The sequence below is a fragment of the Cebus imitator genome, unplaced genomic scaffold (assembly GCF_001604975.1).
Source record: "Cebus imitator isolate Cc_AM_T3 unplaced genomic scaffold, Cebus_imitator-1.0 Scaffold51, whole genome shotgun sequence".
Taxonomy (NCBI): Eukaryota; Metazoa; Chordata; class Mammalia; order Primates; family Cebidae; genus Cebus; species Cebus imitator.
In genome coordinates, this window is record NW_016107366.1 from 7,175,702 (window position 1) to 7,198,376 (window position 22,675).

The 22,675-nt window shown below is 42.9% G+C and overlaps 1 protein-coding gene across 1 annotated transcript in view; it reads right to left on the bottom strand.

Moving 5' to 3' along the window:
• Nucleotides 1–1,689: 1,689 nt before the first annotated feature.
• The window catches only part of GALNT12 (polypeptide N-acetylgalactosaminyltransferase 12), a 45,437-nt gene continuing 24,451 nt past the window's right edge, over nucleotides 1,690–22,675 (bottom strand). Inside the window, exons 5-10 of the mRNA XM_017527824.2 lie at nucleotides 22,533–22,650; nucleotides 20,728–20,904; nucleotides 17,956–18,087; nucleotides 7,665–7,778; nucleotides 5,778–5,924; nucleotides 1,690–2,809 (exon numbers count right to left, since the gene is read on the bottom strand). Coding sequence (XP_017383313.1) covers nucleotides 2,669–2,809; nucleotides 5,778–5,924; nucleotides 7,665–7,778; nucleotides 17,956–18,087; nucleotides 20,728–20,904; nucleotides 22,533–22,650 — 829 coding nt within the window. The 3' untranslated portion in view covers nucleotides 1,690–2,668. The remainder of the gene's footprint in view (nucleotides 2,810–5,777; nucleotides 5,925–7,664; nucleotides 7,779–17,955; nucleotides 18,088–20,727; nucleotides 20,905–22,532; nucleotides 22,651–22,675) is intronic.

Below are 22,675 nucleotides of genomic sequence, written 5' to 3' on the forward strand. Positions count from 1 at the left end.
CTTGCCCCCTTTCCCAGAAAACTCTTGTATCATCCACCCTTGTTTAGCATGTAATCAAGAAATAACCATAGAAATAGGCAAGCAGTAGTCCTCGGAGCTGCCGTCTATGGAATAGCCATTCTTGTTTCTTCTCTAATAAGCTTGCTTTCACTTTGCTCTGTGGACTCACCCTGAATTCTTTCTTGTGCACGATCCAACATCCAGAAACCAGGTCTAAGCTAAGCTCTGACCTGCTCTGTGTTATTTAATCCTCACAGCTATCCCATATCTTGGTTTCATTATCCCTGTTTTTCTGATGAAGAAACTGAAGTACAGGAAGATGCATCAGATGGCTCTGAGCCAGCCCAAGCCAAGTTGTTTCTGGGTAATTGTTAAACTGGTCCTTGCCAGAATCTGAATGGAGAATGTATGTCAAAAAGAGCCTGAGACACAAACTGATGCTTTTTAATCAATTGCTCGTGTGTCTTCATCACTCCCATCTGATTGGCCCTGGAAACCAAAAAGTATTTGAGACAGGTCTCAATTAATTTAGAGGTTTATTTTGCCAAGGTTAAGGATCATGGCCTGTGACACGGCCCCAGGAGGACCTGAGAATATGTGCCCAAGGTGGCTGGTTACAGCTTGATTTTATACATTTTAGAGAAACAGAAGTTACAGATAGACATAAATCAACACATTGGGTATACATTGGTTTGGCCTGGAAAGCCAGGACATCTCAAAGTAGTGGGGTTGGGGAATGCTGCCAGGTCACAGGCAAATTCAAAGATTTTCTGATTAGCAATTGGTTGAAAGAGTTAAGCTCTGCCTGAAGAGTCCAAGTCGGCTTGAGCTAAGATCAAACAGTGGTTGTGGAAGCCAAGGTTGTTATCATACATGAAGCTCCTGGTGGCAGGCTTCAGTGAGAATAGATGTGAATGCCTCTTATCAGACCTTAAAAAGTATCAGACTCTCCAGAAAAGACCTAGTTAGGGAAGGAGATTCTCTACAACCCGTAAATTTCCCCAAAAGAGACAGCTTTGCAGGGCCATTTCAGAATATGTTAAAGAAATATATTTTGGGGCAAAATACTTGCATTTCTTTGAGGGCCCACGATCTGTCATAGGATATACCAGAGTCAGGTTGGAATTTGGTATTTATTGCTACAAAGAGTCTGTTTGGTCCATCTTGAGAGATCTGTTTGAATGTGAATGTCTGTTTAATGTGAAAGTCTCTCCTCTCCAAAGGAAGGAGAGGATGATGAGGCTAGTCTAGATACTGCCCCCTTCGCATCATGGCCTAAACTAGTTTTTCAGGTTCTTTGGGGTGCTTCTTGGCTGAGAGAGGGGTCCATTCAGTCAGATGGGGAAGCCTAGAATTTTATTTTTGAGATGGAGTCTGGCTCTGTCACCCAGGCTGGAGTGTAGTGGCACAATCTCGACTCACTGCAACCTCCATCTCCTGGATTCAAGCGATTCTCCTGCCTCAGCCTCCGGAGTAGCTGGGATTACAGGCGCATACCACCATGTGAGCTAATTTTTGTATTTTTAGTAGAGACGGGGTTTTGCTATGTTGACTAGGTTGGTCTTGAACTCCTGACCTCAAGTGATCTGCCCACCTTGGCCTCCCAAAGTGTTGGGATCAGGCATGAGCCACTGCACCCAGCCCTAGAATTTTATTTTTGGTTTACAGTACAAAAACAAAGATCTGCAGTCAGTGTTCTCACATCTTTTTAATCTTTCATATAGATTTAATCAGGTAGACAAAATCTCAGGGTTCACCTGGGATCATTCACAAATCAGAATTACTCAGAGAAATTTTCACAGCAGTTGCAGCAGCACAAACTCTAACGCTGATTGTTACCAAATGTTATTCATGAACAAACTTGAAAAAGACATTTCATAAAGAACATTACATTTCTCCCTGTATGATAAAAATTAAAAACAATGTAAACATGTTTTAAAGTCATGGTTGTCATTAATAAAAGTAGCCAGCCACACTACAGTGAGGCATTGTTAGAATTTTGCTCTCAAGTTTACTTAGCTTAGTAAAGCACACTGTTCTTTGAGATTTCAGCTTTGGTTAGTCCTCTTTGGCTGACATGAACATCATAGAGTATTAACTGTGGTAGCAACTTGTAACCAAAAAGCATTCTTTATCAAATATACCTAGAAGATCTCAATGAGGTGAAGAAATTGATATAATGTTCCTAGTGTCAGTCTCTCTGTATGGGGAAAACTCTAACCTCACAGTTGAGGTATTATCAATTAATGCAAAGTACGTTGCAGGAGCCTGATTTCCACCCATGCAGATATCTTCAGACCTGGGAATTCTAGTAAATACCAAAATAAAATCTTGACCTGTTTTGCTAATGAGAATAAAAGGTATGACTGTAAAATGTACATCTTGATAGAAAAATATTACAAGGTTTTAATTTTCTAAATACCAAGGGTTAACATTTGATGATTACCCTATGAAAATATGGTATTTTGGAACATTTTAAAAGTTTTCAAAATAAGTACAAAGCTTATTCGCGTTTTTACTAAATCCAACAACACTTTCACAAACAGCAAAATGATTTCCTCCTCAAAGCAGAGCAGCCTAGTTTTTAGTGGGCTCCAGTCACTGCTTAGCTAAAGTCTTTGTTGGGCAGAGTTCTGGTCCTTCGATGGGCCCCTTGATACACGAGGCTTCAAAACATGCGCTCCTTGAAGAACCATTTCTGATGATCTGAGCTGGTACAGTCTCGTAAGAGTGGGACGAAACTGTCACTTGACTCCTTCCTTGCAGCCTGGACACACTTCTGGGACTGTTCGTGAAATAAAGAACCATCCTACAAAAGATAACATACAGAATGACAGGCAAGTCATCAGAAAAGTCTCTTTTCCCTAAAAATGTATTCTAAAGAGCTCAGGGTCTGATTTCTATTATTTTAGAAATATTTATTGAAGGGTAAGTGTCTTCCGTGTTGATCAGCAACTCAGGACTGTCCCAGGGAACACCACGCTTGTACAGGCTGTGCCCTGCTTGTACAGGCTGTGCCCCTCTTGACTCTCACAGGGCCGATGGTGCCACCTGCTGGCGGCTCTGGGCATGTGTCAGACCCTACAGCTCCTTACCGCATTTCCCTTCCTTCAGGGAAATCAGAAACAAAGATCCTTTGTTTATCTCTTTCACTCCTCTTAGGTCAACCCATTCCGTGCAGGGTGATCTCTTTCTCTTAGGCATTTAAACAGAGTGTGGAAACTCGGCTGTAGTCGCAGCTCAGCCACAGACCAGCTGGGCGAGGGAGCCAGTCACGTGGCCTGAGCTCCTCACCTGTTACACATCAGCGTGAGAGGCAGTGGGTTCTACGCTCTGTGCTACTCTCCAAACCCCAAAGACGATGGTCTTCTTTAACGACTTCCTGCTTCTCTCCTTTCTGCCAGCTTGCTCAGTTATCTCAGCAAGTCTGTCTCTCAGGCCTGGTGTTTATCTTTTCCCTCTCCCTCTCTGTTATAAGCAACGCACTTAATCATGGCTGAGCAGCAAACAGGCAGAGGGAATAGCATAACTTCGGTGAAAAGCCTTTGTGATGTGCTGCCTTATATCACTAAATGGAACTTGTGTTTTCATTCCAAAAAATCCAAACTCATGTTTTGTAGAATCCAAGAAATGACATTTCAGAGGTTTTTAGGTCTACATAAGAAAATACAAGTCTGGGCACAGTGGCTCACGCCTGTAATCCCAGCACTTTGGGAGGCCGAGGCAGGCAGATCACTTGAGGCCAGGAGTTCTAGACCAACCTGGCCAACTTGGTGAAACCCTGTCTCTGCTAAAAATACAAAAAATTAGCCGGGCATGGTGATGGGCACCTGTAGTCCCAGCTACTCGGGAGGCTGAGGCAGGAGAATCGCTTGAACCCAGGAGGTAGAGGCTACAGTGAGCCAAGATTGCACCACTGCACTCCAGCCTGGGTGACAGAGCAAGACTCTGTCTCAAAAAAAAGATCCAGCCCTAAGACCTAAAAACAAGCTTTCTATTACAGTCCAGTCAATACAATTGGGTACATTTCCTTCAGAATTCAAATACGTTTCTGTTCAATATATACTTGTTTTACACATATATATATTTAGGGCATCACTGATGAAATATAATAAATCAAGCTGTAACCTTTTCACTTGTGAATCAAAGTATTAAGTGTCCTGAAGAAAAGTACAGAATCCAATTAAGTATCCTTCTTCACAGCCTCCTAAACAAACTTCCTTTTCTTTAAATGGTCACTGAAATTTAAGATAACATTTTGGATATGTCAAACCAATTTTATTGTTTCTAGCGTTCCCTGCCAGTCCTTAAGGGCTCATGATGGATTACCGTTGGGAGAAAGATGGGAAGAGGAGGACATGCAAGAAGATCGACGACTTCTGGGGTGTGCAGAAGTATTTTTCCTTCTTATTTTCCTATACCCAATAGCTAACACTATGGCGCCTGGCTTTTCCGGGCAGCCTGCAAATGTCATTGCTAGTGATAACATTTTTCTGTAGGGAAACATATTCCAATTTTTAATCATCTTTAGAATAAGCCCATTTATGCCAGGCGCTGTGGCTCACGCCTGTAATCCCAGCCCTTAGGGAGACAGAGGCGGGAGGATAGCTTGAGCTCAGGAGTTTGAGACCTGCCTGGGCAATAGAGTGAGACCCTGTCTCCACAAAAAAGAAAAAACAAAAAGTCACACACACACACACACAAAGCATAGAATAAACTCATTTATAAGCAGTATATTGGGAGGGAAAGCTTCCCAGGGAGATAAAAAAGAATGGATTTTCTTCTTTTGAATGATTTTCTTTGGATTTATTCCCTCACATGCTTTTTAGTGAGTCAAAGGATATGATTGATTTACAGGTCCTGACACGGGCTGACTGCATGTGTGGCAGGGCCAGCCCGTGTTTCAAATCAACAATGACTAGCCAGGGTGCCTACACCATCAGAGGTGTTTTCTTGGTTACAGTACCACAAGTAACAACTAATATCTATTGAGCTTTAGAGTTTCCAAAGAACATTTCTGGCTATGCATCTAATCCTCACTAAATAGGCTGCTATTATTGTACCTACTTTTTTTTTTTTGAGATAGATCTCACTATCTTCCAGGCTACAGTGCAGTGGCCTGATTTGGGCTCACTGCAACCTCCGCCTCTGGATTCAAGTGATGCTCCTGCTTCAGCCTCCCAAGCAAGTAGATGGGACTATAGGAATGTGCCACCACACCTGGCTATTTGTTGGTCAGGCTGGTCTCAAACTCCTGGCCTCAGGTGATCTGCCTGCCTCAGCCTCCCAAAGTGCTGGGATTACAGATGGGAGCCACCGCACCCAGCCTACTGTACCTATTTTAGAGCTGGGAAAAACAAGGCTTAGAGAGATGGAGTGGCTTATACCTGTATCTAACACTTTGGCTAATACCCTTACACTTGGGCTATTTGGCTCACTCATTTAAAGCCCTTTCCATCTCTGAATGCATTTGTGAGAGCTGTTTCCATCTTAGTGCCTGCAGCTCATTGGAGTACAAGGGAACTGGAAAAGCCTGAAAGGGACTGGACGATGAGGAAGGAAGGCGGTGCCACTGACACCGTGTGCCAGGACTCCACCTCTCCTGCCATCACCACCCCCTAGGCTTACTGGGGCTGATGTTTCAGGTCTTCCAGAGCGCCTGTATGTGTGTGACCACATCCTGATCCTCACCAGGACTATGCCAGAGAGAATCCCTCTCACACTGTCCCTTACAGCCCAGGGACTGTCAGCAGGGAAGAAGGAGTCAGTTCACCTACCTCCTGCAAGATGAACTTCTGATTCTCTGGGGCAGTTTCTTTGCAGAGATGCATGGTAAGGATATCCATTCCAGCTTCCACAGCAATGCAGCCCTCTGGCTGGTGGGTGTTATAGCGTATTTCTTTCTGGGATGTGTACTCGAAAAACTAAAAATGGGGCAGCCAACATGTAACACAACACATTCCACTGACATGGCAAGAAGAAAGATGGCTGGACAAGAACCTGGGATCACAAGAGCATGGGTGGGGTCACGCACGCACCTCACCCCCAACACGAGCCTGTGTGATGGGCTCCTCTGCACCCCGCAGCCCTCAGTGGACCGCTACTGCAGTGCTTCCCAAGCGTGGAGGAAATGGCCCTTCCCACGTCTGCCCGGATTGCTAGATAGTGAGACAGGGCTGGTGCACGTCACCTCCTGCCTGCAGTGCTGAATGCCGTGTTGGTGTGGGCTGGGAGGAAAGAACACGGACCCATCCCACCACAAGGTCTTGGGGGCTCTCTGTGGCCTTGACTAGCTGCTTGCTCTCCTTTTCCTCAGTCTCTCCCCACAAACCCCGAATATAATGGATACAACAGTTCCTGGAAAATGTAAAGTGCTGTGCACAAGCAGGCAATGTGATCACTAACAGGAAGACGTGGTTCTTCCCAGGCAATGGTTTTCCTGCCCAAGCATACCTAGGAACTACCTACAGTGCCTGTTAAAAATGCTGATTGCTGGCCCCATCGCAGACAGGGAATAAGGGGCCTAGGAAGCTGCATTTTCTGCATCTTTGACAAGACACCCACCCACCCCACTGGCCCCTTCCAAAAATTCTGACACAGGTGGGTATTATTGGGGTGGACAGAGCAGGGCTTCTCAAACCATATCTCCTGAAAAGCTGCTTAAAATAAGGGTCTGGGATTCAGCAGGGTTGGGATCAGTCTGAGAATGTGCATTTCCAAGTTCCCAGATGATGCTGACGTTAGCACTCAGGTACATCAGCTTTGAGGAAGGCTGTTCTAAACAGTGATGAAAACCTAAATAACTTGAGGTTGCAGGGGTCTGAATTATGAAAGTTTATTGTTGACCATCAAGAGGCTTCATATTCAAATAGCACTGGGGTGAATCCAGATTGGAAAAAAAGTCTGAATCTTCATCCCTTTGTTTCCTGGTGTCTGATAACTTCTTAGTACGGTAAAGCTTCAGAGGCCCAGAACCAACACTTCTCTCCATTCCTACATCCTCCAAGCGCCCTGCCATCTGCTTTCCAGGGCTGGAGTTCCTGTTTGGGTCTTCAGACTCCCCCAGGACTGAGCCTCCCCTGCCCGGACTGAAGTACAGCCCTTCAATCAGACAGATATACCTGGGCCCCCAGCTAAACACCACCTTGCAAGGTGGCCCTATGCATTAAACCTATAATTCCACTTAACAATTAATTCTAAGGAAATCATCTGAAATGCAGATCTGTTATTTTATCCTTCCTTCTGTCTGACCCAAGGGGTTAGAGGCAGGGTTATTTATAATTGCAAAGACAGGGAGGCAGGGAAACAGTAAACTAAACAGCAATACAGGCACACAATGAAATAGCAAGAGGCCACTAGGAATGATATTCTCAAAGAATATCTAATAACATAAGAAAAGTATGATGAAGGGAATGGAAATAATGGAACATAAATCAGAGACATTATGATAATATTTATAGCACATAATCCTTATGCGTTATGTGTAAAAAACGATGGGAAGAAAACACGTTTTAATTTTAACGGTAGTCTCTCTGAGTCCCGCCATTTACCCCAGGCTTCCACTTTTTATATTTCCCAAATATTACTTTTACAAGAAAAAACTCAAGTGTTTAATTTTTTTAACAAAACACACAGTTTTCTCCTCTTCTGAGGCTCATACCTACCTGATTCTGGCCCATCCCGTGACAGAGGTACAGAATGACCTGGTGTCCCATGATCTGGTTTTCATCGGGAGGGTTGTAGTCAAAGCAGTAATCTTTTAGTCCTTTGTTCTGGAGCTAAATAAACCATAAAGTTGGCATTTCAGTCCAGATTTATACACGCTAACAGATGCCACGCTAGGTTTGGGAAGGGTACCTGGTATGAGAGGAGAGCCTGCTTCAACAGCTAGGCACAAAGGTAAGAGTCTTTCCTGTGCAGCATCTTCTAGCTTTAAAAGTGCTTCCTTGTTCTGTAGGCAAGAATCTTTATCCCTGTTTTAAGTTGATAAGCCTGAGGACCAGAGAGATGAACCCTTCATGACTTGAAAGCTCCTCTCTCTTCCTTTCTCATTAGTGGCAGCCTTACTGCTGCACAAGTCCCAATATACCTGGGTTGGTACCTCGAACTAGATTAATCAAGCTAGCTAAATCAAGCAGGTGATAGGCACTGAGAAAGAATTATTTTAGGCTAGGTTCGGTGGCTCAAGCCTGTGATCCCAGCACTTTGGGAGGCAGAGGCAGGTGGAATGCTTGAGGCCAGAAGCTCTAGACCAGCCTGGCCAACATGGCAAAACCCTGTCTCTACTAAAATACAAAAACTATCCAGGTGTGGCAGCTCACGTCTATAGTCCCAGCTACTTGGGAGGCTGAGGCGGGAGAATCGCTTGAACCCAGAGGGCAGAGGTTGCAGTGAGCCAAGACTGCACCACTGCACTCCAGCCTGGGTGACAAGGTGAGAGTCTGTCTCAAAAAAACAAACAAAAAAAAGAATTATTTTAAATCACTTTAGAGCATAGTATGTTTAACAATACTACCTATGAAATATATTATAGAAACAAATTGAGCTGCAAAGAAATTGTAAACCTCATTCAGTATAACACTGCCAGCTGTAATACTGTATTAACTATCTTGAAACTATTTTAAATATATTTTAGGATAAAGAAAATAAGCAATTAGGTTAATATTGTTTAAAACCAAGATTTTCAGGGTAAGAAAAAAGAAATACGAGTATGATAGCAAAGAAAATTTTATAAGACTACATTGGATTTTCAGATATTGATATAAGTTCATGATCTGTTTCTCAAAAATATGAATTTCCTTTCTCTGCCCACTGAGAAAAATATAGAGCTGTGCTAGACCATGTGGCAGCCACTGGCCACTGTGGCCACTGGACACTTGAAATTTGACTAATCCAAATTGAGATATGCTCTAAGTATAAAATTCACCAGATTTCAAGGCTTAGTATGAAAAAAGAATGTAAAATACCTCAATGAATACATATTTGTATTCACTTATTTTATATAGGATATAAAAATTTATATCATGTTGAAATGATATTATTGGGATATACTGAGTTAAATATTTCATTTACTTTACTTGTTTCTTTTCTTAATATGGTAACTAAAAATTTTTAAATTACAACTGTGGCTCTCATGACAGTTTTTTTAAACTGCATGGTCTGAAGCAATGACAACACATAGCAACGGGCACCACCAACATCCAGACTGGCTCCCAACATAATTCCCCAACAAAGGAGCAGGGCCTCTGGGAGGAATGGCAGGAAGTGTTGAAGACTTGAATGGGACAACTTGGCTAGAATCAAGGAGGCTATCAAAGCCACTTATATAAGGGGTCAAAGACCACAGAAGCCAAAATAAAGGGTCTGCCACTTGCCAAAAACAATTTTAATATGTTTTTTTAAAAGATGAATTGGGCAGTGGCTCAACGCCTGTAATCCCAGCACTTTGGGAGGCCTTGGCAGGAGAAATCTTAAGCTCAGGAGTTCGAGACCAGCCTGGGCAATAAAGTAAGACCTTGTCTCTACTAAAAAGAAAAATAGAAAATTAGCCAGGGAGGTGGCTGGTAAGATGGCCAAATGGGAACAGCTCCGGTCTGCAGCTCCCAGTGAGATCAATGAAGAAGGCAGGTGATTTCTGCATTTCCAACTGAGGTACCTGGTTCATCTCTTTGGGACTGGTTAGACAGTGGGTGCAGCTCATGGAGGGTGAACTGAAGCAAGGTGGGGCATCACCTCACCCAGGAAGCATGAGGGGTAGGGAAACTCCCTCCCCAGCCAAGGGAAGCCATGAGGGACTGTGCCGTGAGGGAGCACTCCGGCTCAGATACTACGCTTTTCCCATGGACTCTGAACCTGCAGAACAGGAGGTTCCCTCCGGTGCCTACACCACCAGGGCTCTGGGTTCCAAGCACAAAACTGGGCAGCCATTTAGATACTAAGCTAGCTGCAAGAATGTTTTTTCATACCCCAGTGGTGTCTGGTATGCCAGCAAGACAGAACCATTCACTCTACTGGAAACGGGGCTGACGTCAGGGAGCCAAGTGGTCGGGCTCAGCAAATCCCACCCCATGGAGCCCACAAGCTAAGATCGACTGGCTTGAAATTCTTGCTGCCAGCACAGCAGTCTGAAGTCAACTTGGGACTCTCGAGCTTCGTTGGGGGATGGGGCGTTTGCCATTACTGAGACTTGAGTAGGTGGTTTTCCCCCACAGTGTAAACAAAGCAGCTGGGAAGTTCAAACTGGCGGAGCCCACCCAACTCAGCAAAGCCGCTGTGGCCAGACTGTCTCTCTAGATTCTTCCTCTCTGGGTAGGGTGTCTCTGAAAGAAAGGCAGCAGCTCCAGTCAGGAGCTTATAGATAAAACTCCCATCTCCCCGAAACGGAGCACCTGGAGGAAGAGGTGGCTGTGAACACAGCTTCAGCAGACTTAAATGTTCCTGCCTACCAGCTCTGAAGAGAGCAGCAGATCTCCCAGCATAGCACTCAAGCTCTGCTAAGGGACAGACTGCCTCCTCAAGTGGGTCCCTGACCCCCATGCCTCCCGACTGCTGATACCTCCTAGCAGGAGTCAACAGACACCTCATACAGGAGAGTTCTGGCTGGCATCTGGTGGGTGCCACTCTGGGATGAAGCTTCCAGAGGAAGGAACAGGCAGCAATCTTTGCTGTTCTACAGCCTCTACTGGTGATACCCAGGCAAACACGGTCTGGAGTGGACCTCCAGCAGACCTACAGCAGAGGGGCCTGACTGTTAGAAGGAAAACTAACAAACAGAAATGAACAGCATCAACATCAATAAAAAGTACATCCACACAGAAACCCCATCCAAAGGTCACCAACATTAAAGATCAAAGGTAGCTAAATTCAAGAAGATGGGGAAAAACCAGCACAAAAAGGCTGCAAATTCCAAAAACCAGACCATCTCTTCTCCAAAGAATCACAACTCCTCGCCAGCAAGGGAACAAAACTGGATGGAGAATGAGTTTGACAAATTGACAGAAGTGGGCTGCAGAAGGTGGGTAATAACAGACTCCTCCAAGCTAAAGAAGCATGTTCTAACCCAATGCAAGAAAGCTAAGAACCTTGAAAAAAGGTTAGAGGAATTGCTAACTAGAATAACCAGTTTAGAGAAGAACATAACTGACCTGATGGAGCTGAAAAACACAGCATGAGAACTTCATGAAGCTTACACAGGTATCAACAGCCAAGTTGGTCAAGCAGAATAAAGGATATCAGAGATTGAAGATCAACTTAATGAAATAAAGCGTGAAGACAAGATTAGAGAAAAAAAATGAAAAGGAACAAACAATGCCTCCAAGAAATATGGGACTATGTGAAAAGACCAAACCTACGCTTGATTAGTATGCTTGAAAGTGACAGGGAGAATGTAACCAAGGTGGAAAACACCCTTCAGGATACTATCCAGGAGAACTTCCCCCAACCTAGCAAGAGTGGCCAACATTGAAATTCAGGAAATACAGGAAACACAACAAAGATACTCCTCAAGAAAAGCAACCCCAAGACACATAATCATCAGATTCACCAAGGTTGAAATGGGAGAAAAATGTTAAGGTTAGCCAGAGAGAAAGGTTGGATTACCCACAAAGGAAAGCCCAAGCCAGAAAAGAGTGGGGCTCAATATTCAACATTCTTAAAGAAAAGAATTTTCAACCCCAGAGTTTCATATCCAGCCAAACTAACCTTCATAAATGAAGGAGAAAAAAAATCCTTTACAGACAAGCAAATGCTGAGAGATTCTGTCACCACCCCACCAGGCCTGCTTTATAAGAACTCCTGAAGGAAGCACTAAACATAAAAAAGAAAAACTGGTACCAAATTGTAAAGACCATCATCACTAGGAAGAAACTGTAGCAACTAATGGGCAAAATAACCAGCTAGCATCATAATGATAGGATCAAATCCACACATAACAATATTAATCTTAAATGTAAACATGCTAAATGCCCCAATTAAAAGACACAGACTGGCAAATTGGATAGAGTCAAGACCCATCGGTGTGCTGTATTCAGAAGACCCATCTCACATGCAAAGACACACATAGGCTCAAAATAAAGGGATGGAGGAATACTTACCAAGCAAATGGAGAGAAAAAAAAAAAAAAAAAAAAAAAAAAAAAAAAAAAAAAAAAAAAAAAAAAAAAAAAAAAAAAAAAAAAAAAAAAAAAAAAAAAAAAAAAAAAANAAAAAAAAAAAAAAAAAAAAAAAAAAAAAAAAAGCAGGAGCTGCAATCCTAGTATCTGATAAAACAATTTAAACCAACAAAGATCAAAAAAGACAAAGAAGGGCATTACATAATGGTAAAGGGATCAATGCAACAAGAAGAGCTAACTATCCTAAATATATATGCACCCGATACAGGAGCATCCACATTCATAAAGCAAGTTCTTAGAGACCTACAATGAGACTTAGACTCCCACCCAATAACAGTGGGAGACTTTAACACCCCACTGTCAATATTAGACAGATCAACGAGAAAGAAAACTAACAAGGATATTCAGGATTTGAACTCAGCTCTGGACCAAGCAGAACTAATAGACATCTACAGAACTCACCACCCCAAATCAACAGAATATACATTCTTCTCAGCACCACGTGGTACTTATTCTAAAATCGACCACATAATTGCAAGTAAAACACTCCTCAGCAAATGCTAAAGAATGGAAATCATAACAGTCTCTCAGACCACAATGCAATCAAATTAGAACTCAGATTAAGAAACTCACTCAAAACCACACATATATGGAAACTGAACAACCTGCTCCTGAATGACTACTGGGCAAATAAGGAAATTAAGGCAGAAATAAATAAGTTCTTTGAAACCAATGAGAACAAAGACACAATATACTAGAATCCCTGGGACACAGCTAAAGCAGTGTTTAGAGGGAAATTTATAGCGCTAAATGCCCACAGGTTAAAGCAGGAAAGCTCTAAAATTGACACCCAAACATCGCAGTTAAAAGAACTAGAGAAGCAAAAGCAAACAAATTCAAAAGCTAGCAGAAGACAAGCAATAGAACTAAGATTAGAACAGAACTGAAGGAGATAGAGACACAAAAAACTCTTCAAAAAAATCAATGAATCCAGGAGCTGGTTTTTTGAAAGGATCAACAAAATACATAGACCACAACCCAGAATAATAAAGAAAAAATGACAGAAGAATCAAATAGACATAATAAAAAATGAGAAAGGGGATATCATCACTGATCCCACAGGAATACAAACTACTATCAGAGACTACTATAAACACCTCAATGCAAATAAACTAGAAAATCTAGAAGAAATGGATAAATTCCTGGACACATACATTCTCCCAAGACTAAGCCAGGAAAAAGTCGAATCCCTGCATAGACCAATAACAAGTTCTGAAATTGAGGCAGTAATTAATAGCCTACCAATCAAAAAAAGCCCAGGCCCAGATGGATTCAGAACCAAATTCTACCAGAGGTACACAGAGGAGCTGATACCATTCCTTCTGAAACTATTCCAAACAATACAAAAAGAGGGAATCCTCCCTAACTCATTTTATGAGGCCAGATCATCTTGATACCAAAACCTGGCAGAGATACAACAAAAAAAAGAAAATTTCAGGCCAATATCCCTGATGAACATTGATGTGAAAATTCGCAATAAAATACTGGCAAACCGAATCCAGCAGCACATCAAAAAGCTTATCCACCAAGATCAAGTCAGCTTCATCCCTGGGGTGCAAGGCTGGTTCAACATATGCAAATAAATAAATGTAATCCATCACATAATCAGAACCAATGACAAAAACCACATGGTTATCTCAATAGATGCAGAAAAAGCCTTCAATAAAATTCAACACCCCTTCATGCTAAGGACTCTCAATAAACTAGGTACTGATGGAACATATTTCAAAATAATAAGAGCTATTTATGACAAACCCACAGCCAATATCATACTGAATGGGCAAAAGCCGGAAGCATTTCCCTTTGAAAACCGGTACAAGATGAGGATACGCTCTCTCACTACTACTACTCAATATATAGTATTGGAAGCTTTTGCTAGAGCAATCAAGCAAGAGAAAGAAATAAAGCGTATTCAAATAGGAAGAGAGGACATCAAATTGTCTTTGTTTACAGATGGCATGATTGTATATTTAGAAAACCCCATCATCTCAGGCCAAAATCTCCTCAAGCTGATAAGTAACTTCAGCAAAGTCTCGAGAAAAAAAACCAATGTGCAAAAATCACAAGCATTCCTATACACCAATAATAGACAAACAGAGAGCCAAATAATGAGTGAACTCCCATTCACGATTGCTACAAGCAGAATAAAATACCTTGGAATACAACTTATAAGGGATGTCAAGGACCTCTTTAAGGAGACCTACAAACCACTGCTCAAGGAAATAGAGGACACAAACAAATGAAAAAACATTCCATGCTCATTGATAGGAAGAATCAATATCATGAAAATGGCCATGCTGCCCAAAGTAATTTATAGATTCAATGCTATCCCCATCAAGCTACCACTGACTTTCTTCAGATAATCAGAAAAAACTACTTTAAATTTTGTATGGAACCAAAAAAGAACCTGTATAGGCAAGACAATCCTAAGCAAAAAGAACAAAGCTGGAGGCATCACGCTACCTGACTTCAAACCATACTACAAGGCCACGGTAACCAAAACAGCATGGTACCAAAACACATATATAGACCAATGGAACAGAACAGAGCCTCAGACACCACCATACATCTACAACCATCTGATCTTTGACAAACTTGACAAAAACAAGCAATGGGAAAAGGATTCCCTATTTAATAAATGGTGTTGGGAAAAATGGCTAGCCATATGCAGAAAGCTGAAACTGGACCCCTTCCTTACACCTTACACAAAAATTAACTCAAGATGGAGTGAAGACATAAACATAAGACCTAAAACCATAAATATCCCAGAAGAAAACCTACCAATACCATTCAGAACATAGGCATCGGCAAAGACTTCATGACTAAAATACCAAAGCAGTGGCAACAAAAGCCAAAACTGATAAATGAGATCTAATTAAACTAAAGAGCTTCTGCACAGCAAAAGAAACTATCATCAGAGTGAACAGGTAACCTACAGAATGCGAGAAAATTTTTGCAATCTATCCATCTGACAAAGGGCTAATATCCAGAATCTACAAAGAACTTAAACAAATTTACAAGAAAAAAAAAATCCCATCAAAAAGTTGGCAAAGGATATGTATGAACAGACATTTTTCAAAAGAAGACATTTATACAGCTAACAAACATATTTTAAAAAGCTCATCATCACTGGTCACTAGAGAAATGCAAATCAAAACCACAATGAGATACCATCTCATACCAGTTAGAATGGCGATCATTAAAAAGTCAGGAAACAACAGATGCTGGAGAGGATGTGGAGAAATAGGAATGCTTTTACACTGTTGGTGGGAGTGTCAATTAGTTCAACCATTGTGGAAGACAGTGTGGTGATTCCTCAAGCATCTAGAACTAGAAATACCATTTGACCCAGCAATCCCATTACTGGGTATATACCCAAAGGATTGTAAATCATAAAGACACATGCACAGGTATGTTTATTGCAGCACTGTTCACAATAGCAAAGACTTGGAACCAACCCAAATGCCCATCAATGATATACTGGATAAAGAAAATGTGGCACATATATACAATGGAATACTATGCAGCCATAAAAAAAGGATGAGTTCATGTCCTTTGCAGGGACATGGATGAAGCTGGAAACCATCATTCTCAGCAAACTAACACAAGAACAGAAAACCAAACACCGCATGCTCTCACTTATAAGTGGGAGTTGAACAATGAGAACACATGGACATAGGGAAGGGAACGTCACACACCAGGGACAGTCAGAGGGTGGGGGCTTAGGGGAGGGATAGCATTAGGAGAAATACCTCATGTAGATGATGGGTTGATGGGTGCAACAAATCACCATGGCATGTGTGTACCTACATAATAAACCTGCACGTTCTGCACACATGTATCCCATAACTTAAAGTATAATAATTTTTTTAAAAAGATATTCTTTTAAAAAAAATTAGCTGGGTGTGGTGGTACTCACCTGTAGTCCCAGCTACTAGGGAGGCTGAGGTGGGAGATCACTTGAGCCCAGTGATTCAGGCTACAGTGAGCTATGACAGTACCACTGCACCCCAGGCTGGGTGACAGAATAGAAGCCTGTCTCCAAAAAAAAGATGAATTGATTGAAATACATTGGACATTTTAACACCCATTAGTTAGACTGAATGGCACTCAAGAAGAGAAAAAGCCAAAAAAACAATGAGCCAACAAACAAAAAAAACAAGCCACTAGATACAACTGGAGAAAACTAAAATACCAACTCTTACTCTGAAAATAAGCACATAAAGAAAAAGACTTAAGAATTTATCGTGCCTTTTCTGTATGAATTCTAAAATTCATACAGAATTAGGGAGTGTTCTTCTTTACCGAAAAATTTAATGAGGGAGTGTTCTTCTTCACAGAAAAATTTCAGCTAATAAATGTGGAAGAAATGAAACAGAAAAATCACCATGTGGCAACTCCATTTGAAATAATGGGTCTAGGCAATGGTTATCAGTGGCTACTAAAAACATGAGACAGAGGCTGGGGGGGGGCCTTACAATGACCAATCCAGGTGAGGGATGCTCCGTGAACCCACTGGCCAACCTTATCACTACACAAGATGACCATACTTCCTGTGCTCCTGATATGACAACGTGAACACAAAACATCACCCACAAAGTGTTCTTGCAAAAAGGTGGATCCTGACTCTAATCAAACCTTTACAACTCACTTCCATCTTCAAGAAATATGGAGAGAGAGGCACAACTTAAATGCACCACAAAGAAAGAATTAGTAATTGCAGGAGTGAGACACTCCACAGGTAACTGACCTTGTTTTTTCACCAAGCTGAAGATTAACCAAAAAAAGGAAGAGGACTGTCTTAGATTAAAAGAGATTTAGGAGACAAGACACCACCGCCACATGCAATGTGTGGACCTTGTTTGGATCCAAATTTGAATTAGCCAGCCACTCAAAGAGAAACTGGAAAAGTTGGGGGAATAGGAATCAGAACTAGACATTAAATGATAACAAGAAATTTTTGTAAGATAATGTCCAAATGTTATGAAAATGCATACTAAAATGCAGAGGTGAGAAATGACACACTGCCTGGGATTTGCTTAAAAAGAGAAACATGGAGAGGTGAAGTAGAGGAGAGAGAAAGCAAGAGAGGCAGGATCTTGAAAATTCTAGAATCTCAGGGATGGTATTCACTATATCATTTTCTCTGCATTTCTGTTTGTTTGAATATTTTCATAATGAACATAGAATGTAACATGAATATCCTGCTTTGTATGTATCAATGACTTCCAGAATGGAACACCAGCACTTATGATCAACACATCACAGCAGAGGAGACCTCCCTAAGCTGGTGTATTTCCTAGCAAAGGCAAAAGACACTGCACATTTTATCTGGTCTCATCCCAAAAACATTTCTTTTAGGTTTTCTGAAATACGAGAATTGACTCCCCTATACCCACTATGGCCTCTGCAAACTCCCAAACTTGGGATTATTAACTAGTCCAGCCATTGACACCAGAAGTAATGTGATAAGGTGTTAGTAAAAACTAGGACATGGAAACACCAGATAAGCCTGTTTCCTTATCTACAAAATGGGAGGCATATAGTTGTCAACTCTGAGATAGCTTCCAGCTCTGACATTCTGCACCTAAGGCCCAGAAACTCACAGGGAGAAAGAGCCGTGGATAAAAAGGTGGGGGGGGAAGGGCGCGGGGGGACGGGCAGGTGGGTGGGAGTGGAGGAAGCCAGTGATCCCCATGAAGTAGCCTTTCTTGCCCAGAATTTGTAGATCAGACCCAGAGGCCAGGGAACTCCCTGCCTGCCGTGGGCCCACCACCCTCACTCACCATCCCAAAGAAGCCAGGCCTGTCTTCAGGCACATGCAGTTCTGGATACACAGTCTCCAAGAACCACTTGAAGTCCTTACACTGGAGCTTGGCCCGGAGCTGCTTCCTCTCTGTCACGTCCCCAAAAGGTTCCTGAGAAAACAACAAAACAGTGAGATCCCACGGGTCCTAGTGCTTCCTATCAAAGTTACCAAGGCTCACTCACTAACTACCAGCCAGCTTTGACAGAGCATTCGTTGTATGCCAGACCCTGTGCAGAGCCTGTAAACATAACAGAAATGTAAAGATGATAGTCCATGTAAATATGATACAAAACAGCTTCATGCCTAATTCCAGCTTCTAGTATGAGACGCTGTCACACAGACAATTCCATTCCCAGGTACTCTGTTGGCGGGAGGTGTGACCAGATGCAGGAGGGTAGGGGACAACCTGCCTGCTGATGGAGTGGAGGAGCCAAGCCCTGGGGCTGCACTGGCATCTATGGATCCTGGACCTGTGACCCATGCCTGTGATCAGAGGTCATCCTGACACCCAACCAGGGAAGCGTCAGTTTTACTGTGACATATGCCATGACTTTCTGATTTACTACTAACATCTGAATATCCGCTTTCAAACACAGGTAAATATTCTAGATGTAATTATGTTCTCAACATATTGAAGTATCAATATTTACTTATGATGGTAAGAGCAAAATGCTGCAATAAGAAATATTTGTGGTTTGGTTTTATGAACAAAACAATGACTGAGAACTTTCGAATAATAAAGCAAGCTTCTATTTAGCATGGCAAATGCGCAGCCGCGAGAAAAATGCTTAGTGCAGAGCTGTTACCATATCTGCACTGTCATGTTAAACAATTAAAAACTGACAAGTTAAATATTGAACAAAATGGTAATAATAAGTAAATGTTTGAATAAGATTTTGTATTTCTGCTATTTCCCAGAAGTTCTTTCACTGATGAGAGTCACTGTGCCCCCAGCTTCAACCAAGTATCCACGTAACACTTGGGCATGCAGCCTAAGGGTGCATTCAGGGCCTCCCTAACATATTCTCTGGGAACCCTCAGGAAAAGGAAACTATGGGTTCCAAACTGTGCATCAGGAAAGAGCAACTGTTTCTACTCCACGGTACTGGGCAAGACAGAGGAAGCAGAGGCAAATGACCATGGAGACTAGAGCCAGACACGGGCTGAGTGGGAGTTCAGCTGAGAGCCCTCAGGCTCTGCAGAGCAGAAAAAGAGGTGCACTGCAGAGTACAGGCCCCAGGCCCAGCTCTACCACCTATCAGCTTTGGGGCCTGAAGCCCAAGGTCTGGGAAAGAAAAGGCAGATCCCTCATTCACAGTGGTCTCTGAGGTGGAGGCAGAACAAGGATCTGGGGCAGACAATAATTCCCCGAGATAAATCACTTTGAGGAAGAACACAGTCTGAGGCTGAGCCTCAGCCTCCTACGGGCTCAGTGCAGTGGGTGGTTGGGCCAGTGTCACTACAGTGCGTGGCTGGGACCTGGGGGAGCAAGCCAACAGGGCTGAAACTTCAGCTACTGCAGGCACACCTTCACCATCATTCAGAGAGATGGGGCCAGCAAGGGCTCTGAGTGGGGAGGAAGAAAGGCATCTGTTAGGCTGGCAGTGGGGGGTTTCCATGGCCGTGACATGGTGAGAAAGAGTAGCAGCGGGGCCCTGGGCCACTCTCCAGTAGTCCTTCCATCTGGAAATGGAAGCAGAACAGATTCCCTGTTTTAAAAAAGTAAGCTTCCAGGGTGCTAAGAAGAAGCCTCTAGAGGGAGGTAACAGACCCCTAGTTTAAGGAGGGTGTGTCCCTGAGCAACAGCTTTAAGGTGAAGAACGGTGCCTTAATTTGCACCCTGGGTTTGTGGACTCAACACTACTGACTACGAAGAGGTAAGCCACCATACATGGACAATGCCTGGCATGTGACACCGGGTGTCCTCAACAGTCTTCATTGGTTCAGTCCATCCTCATTATTTACTGCTTCTGTATCTGTGAATTTCCCTACCTGCTGTAATTAAATTTATTTGTAACCCCCAAATCAACACTGGTAGTGTTTTCTAATTTTCACACACATTTGTGGACAAAAAGTTTTGAGTTGCCCGACACTCACATTCCCAGGTGATGCAAGGTGACAGACTGCCTTCTTGTTTTAGCTCTCATCCTGTAAACCAATGTCCCTGTCACCATCTATTGGGCACCACACTTTTTTCTGCTTTGTAATGGTGACTTCACTGGCCATTCTAGAATGTCCCCCAGTTGTAGTACTGAACTGCTATCTAGTGTCCCTATATGCAAGAAGGTGGTGATGAAGAGAAAATAACACGTGCTAGGGAAGCTTCATTCAGGCATGCGTTACCGTGCTGTTAGCCATGACTGCGATGTTAATGATGCAATGATATATACTAAATAGGTGCCTTTGAACAGAAACACACTGAAAACAAGGTTCAGTATTGATCTGCTGACAAAACTGTTGTGGCCCAAGTCTGACAGGAACCTAACCCTGCATTTCCCCTAAGAGCGATGGCTCTGTTTTCACGAAGTCAGTGTTTGTGGTGGCTTTACAGAATATAACAGCGGCAAATAACAAGATTTGACTGCATGTAACTATTACAAATGGCGGAATAAAGTCTCCCCATACTTGTATGTGAGTACACACTTTATTCTCTATTTCTGGAACCAGATAGATTCTGTTGGGGAAGCCACGATTAGCTGCTGTTGTTCAGATGGAGCCAGATATAGTGCAGGTGGGCCGAGGAACTCACCAAGCGGGCACGGGGGTTGCGATGGTAGTAGAGCTCTTTAAATTCATCCATCCACACTTCAGCTGCACGGACACTGTTGGCCAGAGCCTTGCTGCGTGAGTAGGGAGCTTGCTTGGGGAAAACATGGCCAACGTGGGAACATGGGTGTGTTTCCAGAGTCCCACCACACTGCCAGATCTGCACACACAGAAAAGGAGAGGCCAGGTGATGAGCAGGGGAGAGCTGCGGGCCCGTAGCACCTGCAGCAAGGAGGCCAGGCACACACAATGCATGATGGATGCTGCCCAGATGCTCAGCCTCCATCGGGCAGGAGGCCACCTACCCAACACACTCATGACACAGAATGTGGGCAAACAGCACAAAAGCAGCCCCCAAAACAAATAAGCTATGGGAGCCAAGACCCCAAAGTCCATGCACTAAAGCTCATGCACTTGACTCACAGGAGCATCCACAGAGACCTCGCTGGCAACCCGCTTACTCATTAAAGAAAACACAGGCTTGATTACCTGATCTCCTAGCCACAGAAGATAGGAAAGCAGCAAGGAAGAAGAGAGGTTTGGAAGGGGGAAAGGAAGAGCTTCTATAAACAGGTAGAGCAGCCTGACACCTAGGGAAGAGGCAGAGAGACCATTAAAAGCACACGCAAAGACTCAACAGGTCAAGGCATCTGGGCCCATCTCACACTGGGACTGATGGCCTTGAATATCTCCTCTTCCCAAAGATGGGACAACCAAGGACAGCATCTGGTACTTATTATGGAGGGCATGAGTCCTCGGTAGAAGGCCAAATTGTTGTTTATTCACAGTTTTTATGAGGGCGGGACACCATATAAAATATTATGAAAAATCTTAATTTTCCACTGAAAAGCACAAACATTTACACAAAGTTTTGATGCTTTAAAATGGAAGATTTCATTAACTGGAAAAGGTACTGAAATGCTAGGAGTTCTCCAATGGTTTCCAAGGGCCATGTACAGTAGCACTGGTAGGTAGGCCTTTTACAAAAAGCAGAATTTTGGTCCCACCCTAAAGCTATCAAATCTGACTTTCTAGATTGTGCTTGTCAATCTGCCTTTCTAACAAGTTTCCCCAGCAATTCTTACATGTGCTGACTGGGCGTGGTAGCTCATGCCTATTAATTCTAGCACTTCAGAAGGCCAAGGCAGGTGGATCACCTGAAGTCAGGAGTTCAAGAGCAGCCTGGCCAACATGGCAAAACCCTGTCTTTACTGAAAATACAAAAATTAGCCAGGTGTGGTGGTGTGTGCCTGTAATCCCAGCTACTCGGGAGGCCAAGGCAGGAGAATCACTTGAACCTGGGGGGTGGAGGTTGTAGTGAGCCAAGATCGTGCCACCAAGCTCCAGCCTCAATAACAAAGCAAGACTCTGTTTCCAAAAAAAATAAATAAATTCTTACATGTGTGAAAGTGTGAAAGCCACTGTGCTAAATAAAGAGGCCACTTCATAAGGAATTAATGAAATAAAGGCTCCAGAAGACAGGATCAGGAGGAACCTAACCCTGAGCACATCACCTCTCTCCTAGTCTCATTTCCTCCTCTCCATAGAGTGAGAGGGAACTACTTGCAAGGCCCTTTCTGGCCTAAAATCTAACAAAAGCACACTTTTTAAAAAGCTGAAAAAAGAAAGAAAGCATGTTTATAGGATATGCGTGTCATCATCTTTCAGAATCAGATAAACTCCCAATAGGGAGAAAAGTCCACCTGGGTGGGTCTCACAGCAAATATCATGGTTCCCAAAGAGAGAATAAGTTATGAACACGTCCAAAGAGAAGACTGGAATACTTACCCTAAAGGAGAATTCGAGGTTTTCTCCTCCCCAAACTTCCATTCCTGTATCATAAGACCCCAGATATTCAAAATATTTCTTACTCACAGCAAACAGCCCACCAGCCATTGTTGGAGACCTAGAAGAATGTGATATCCATTTTT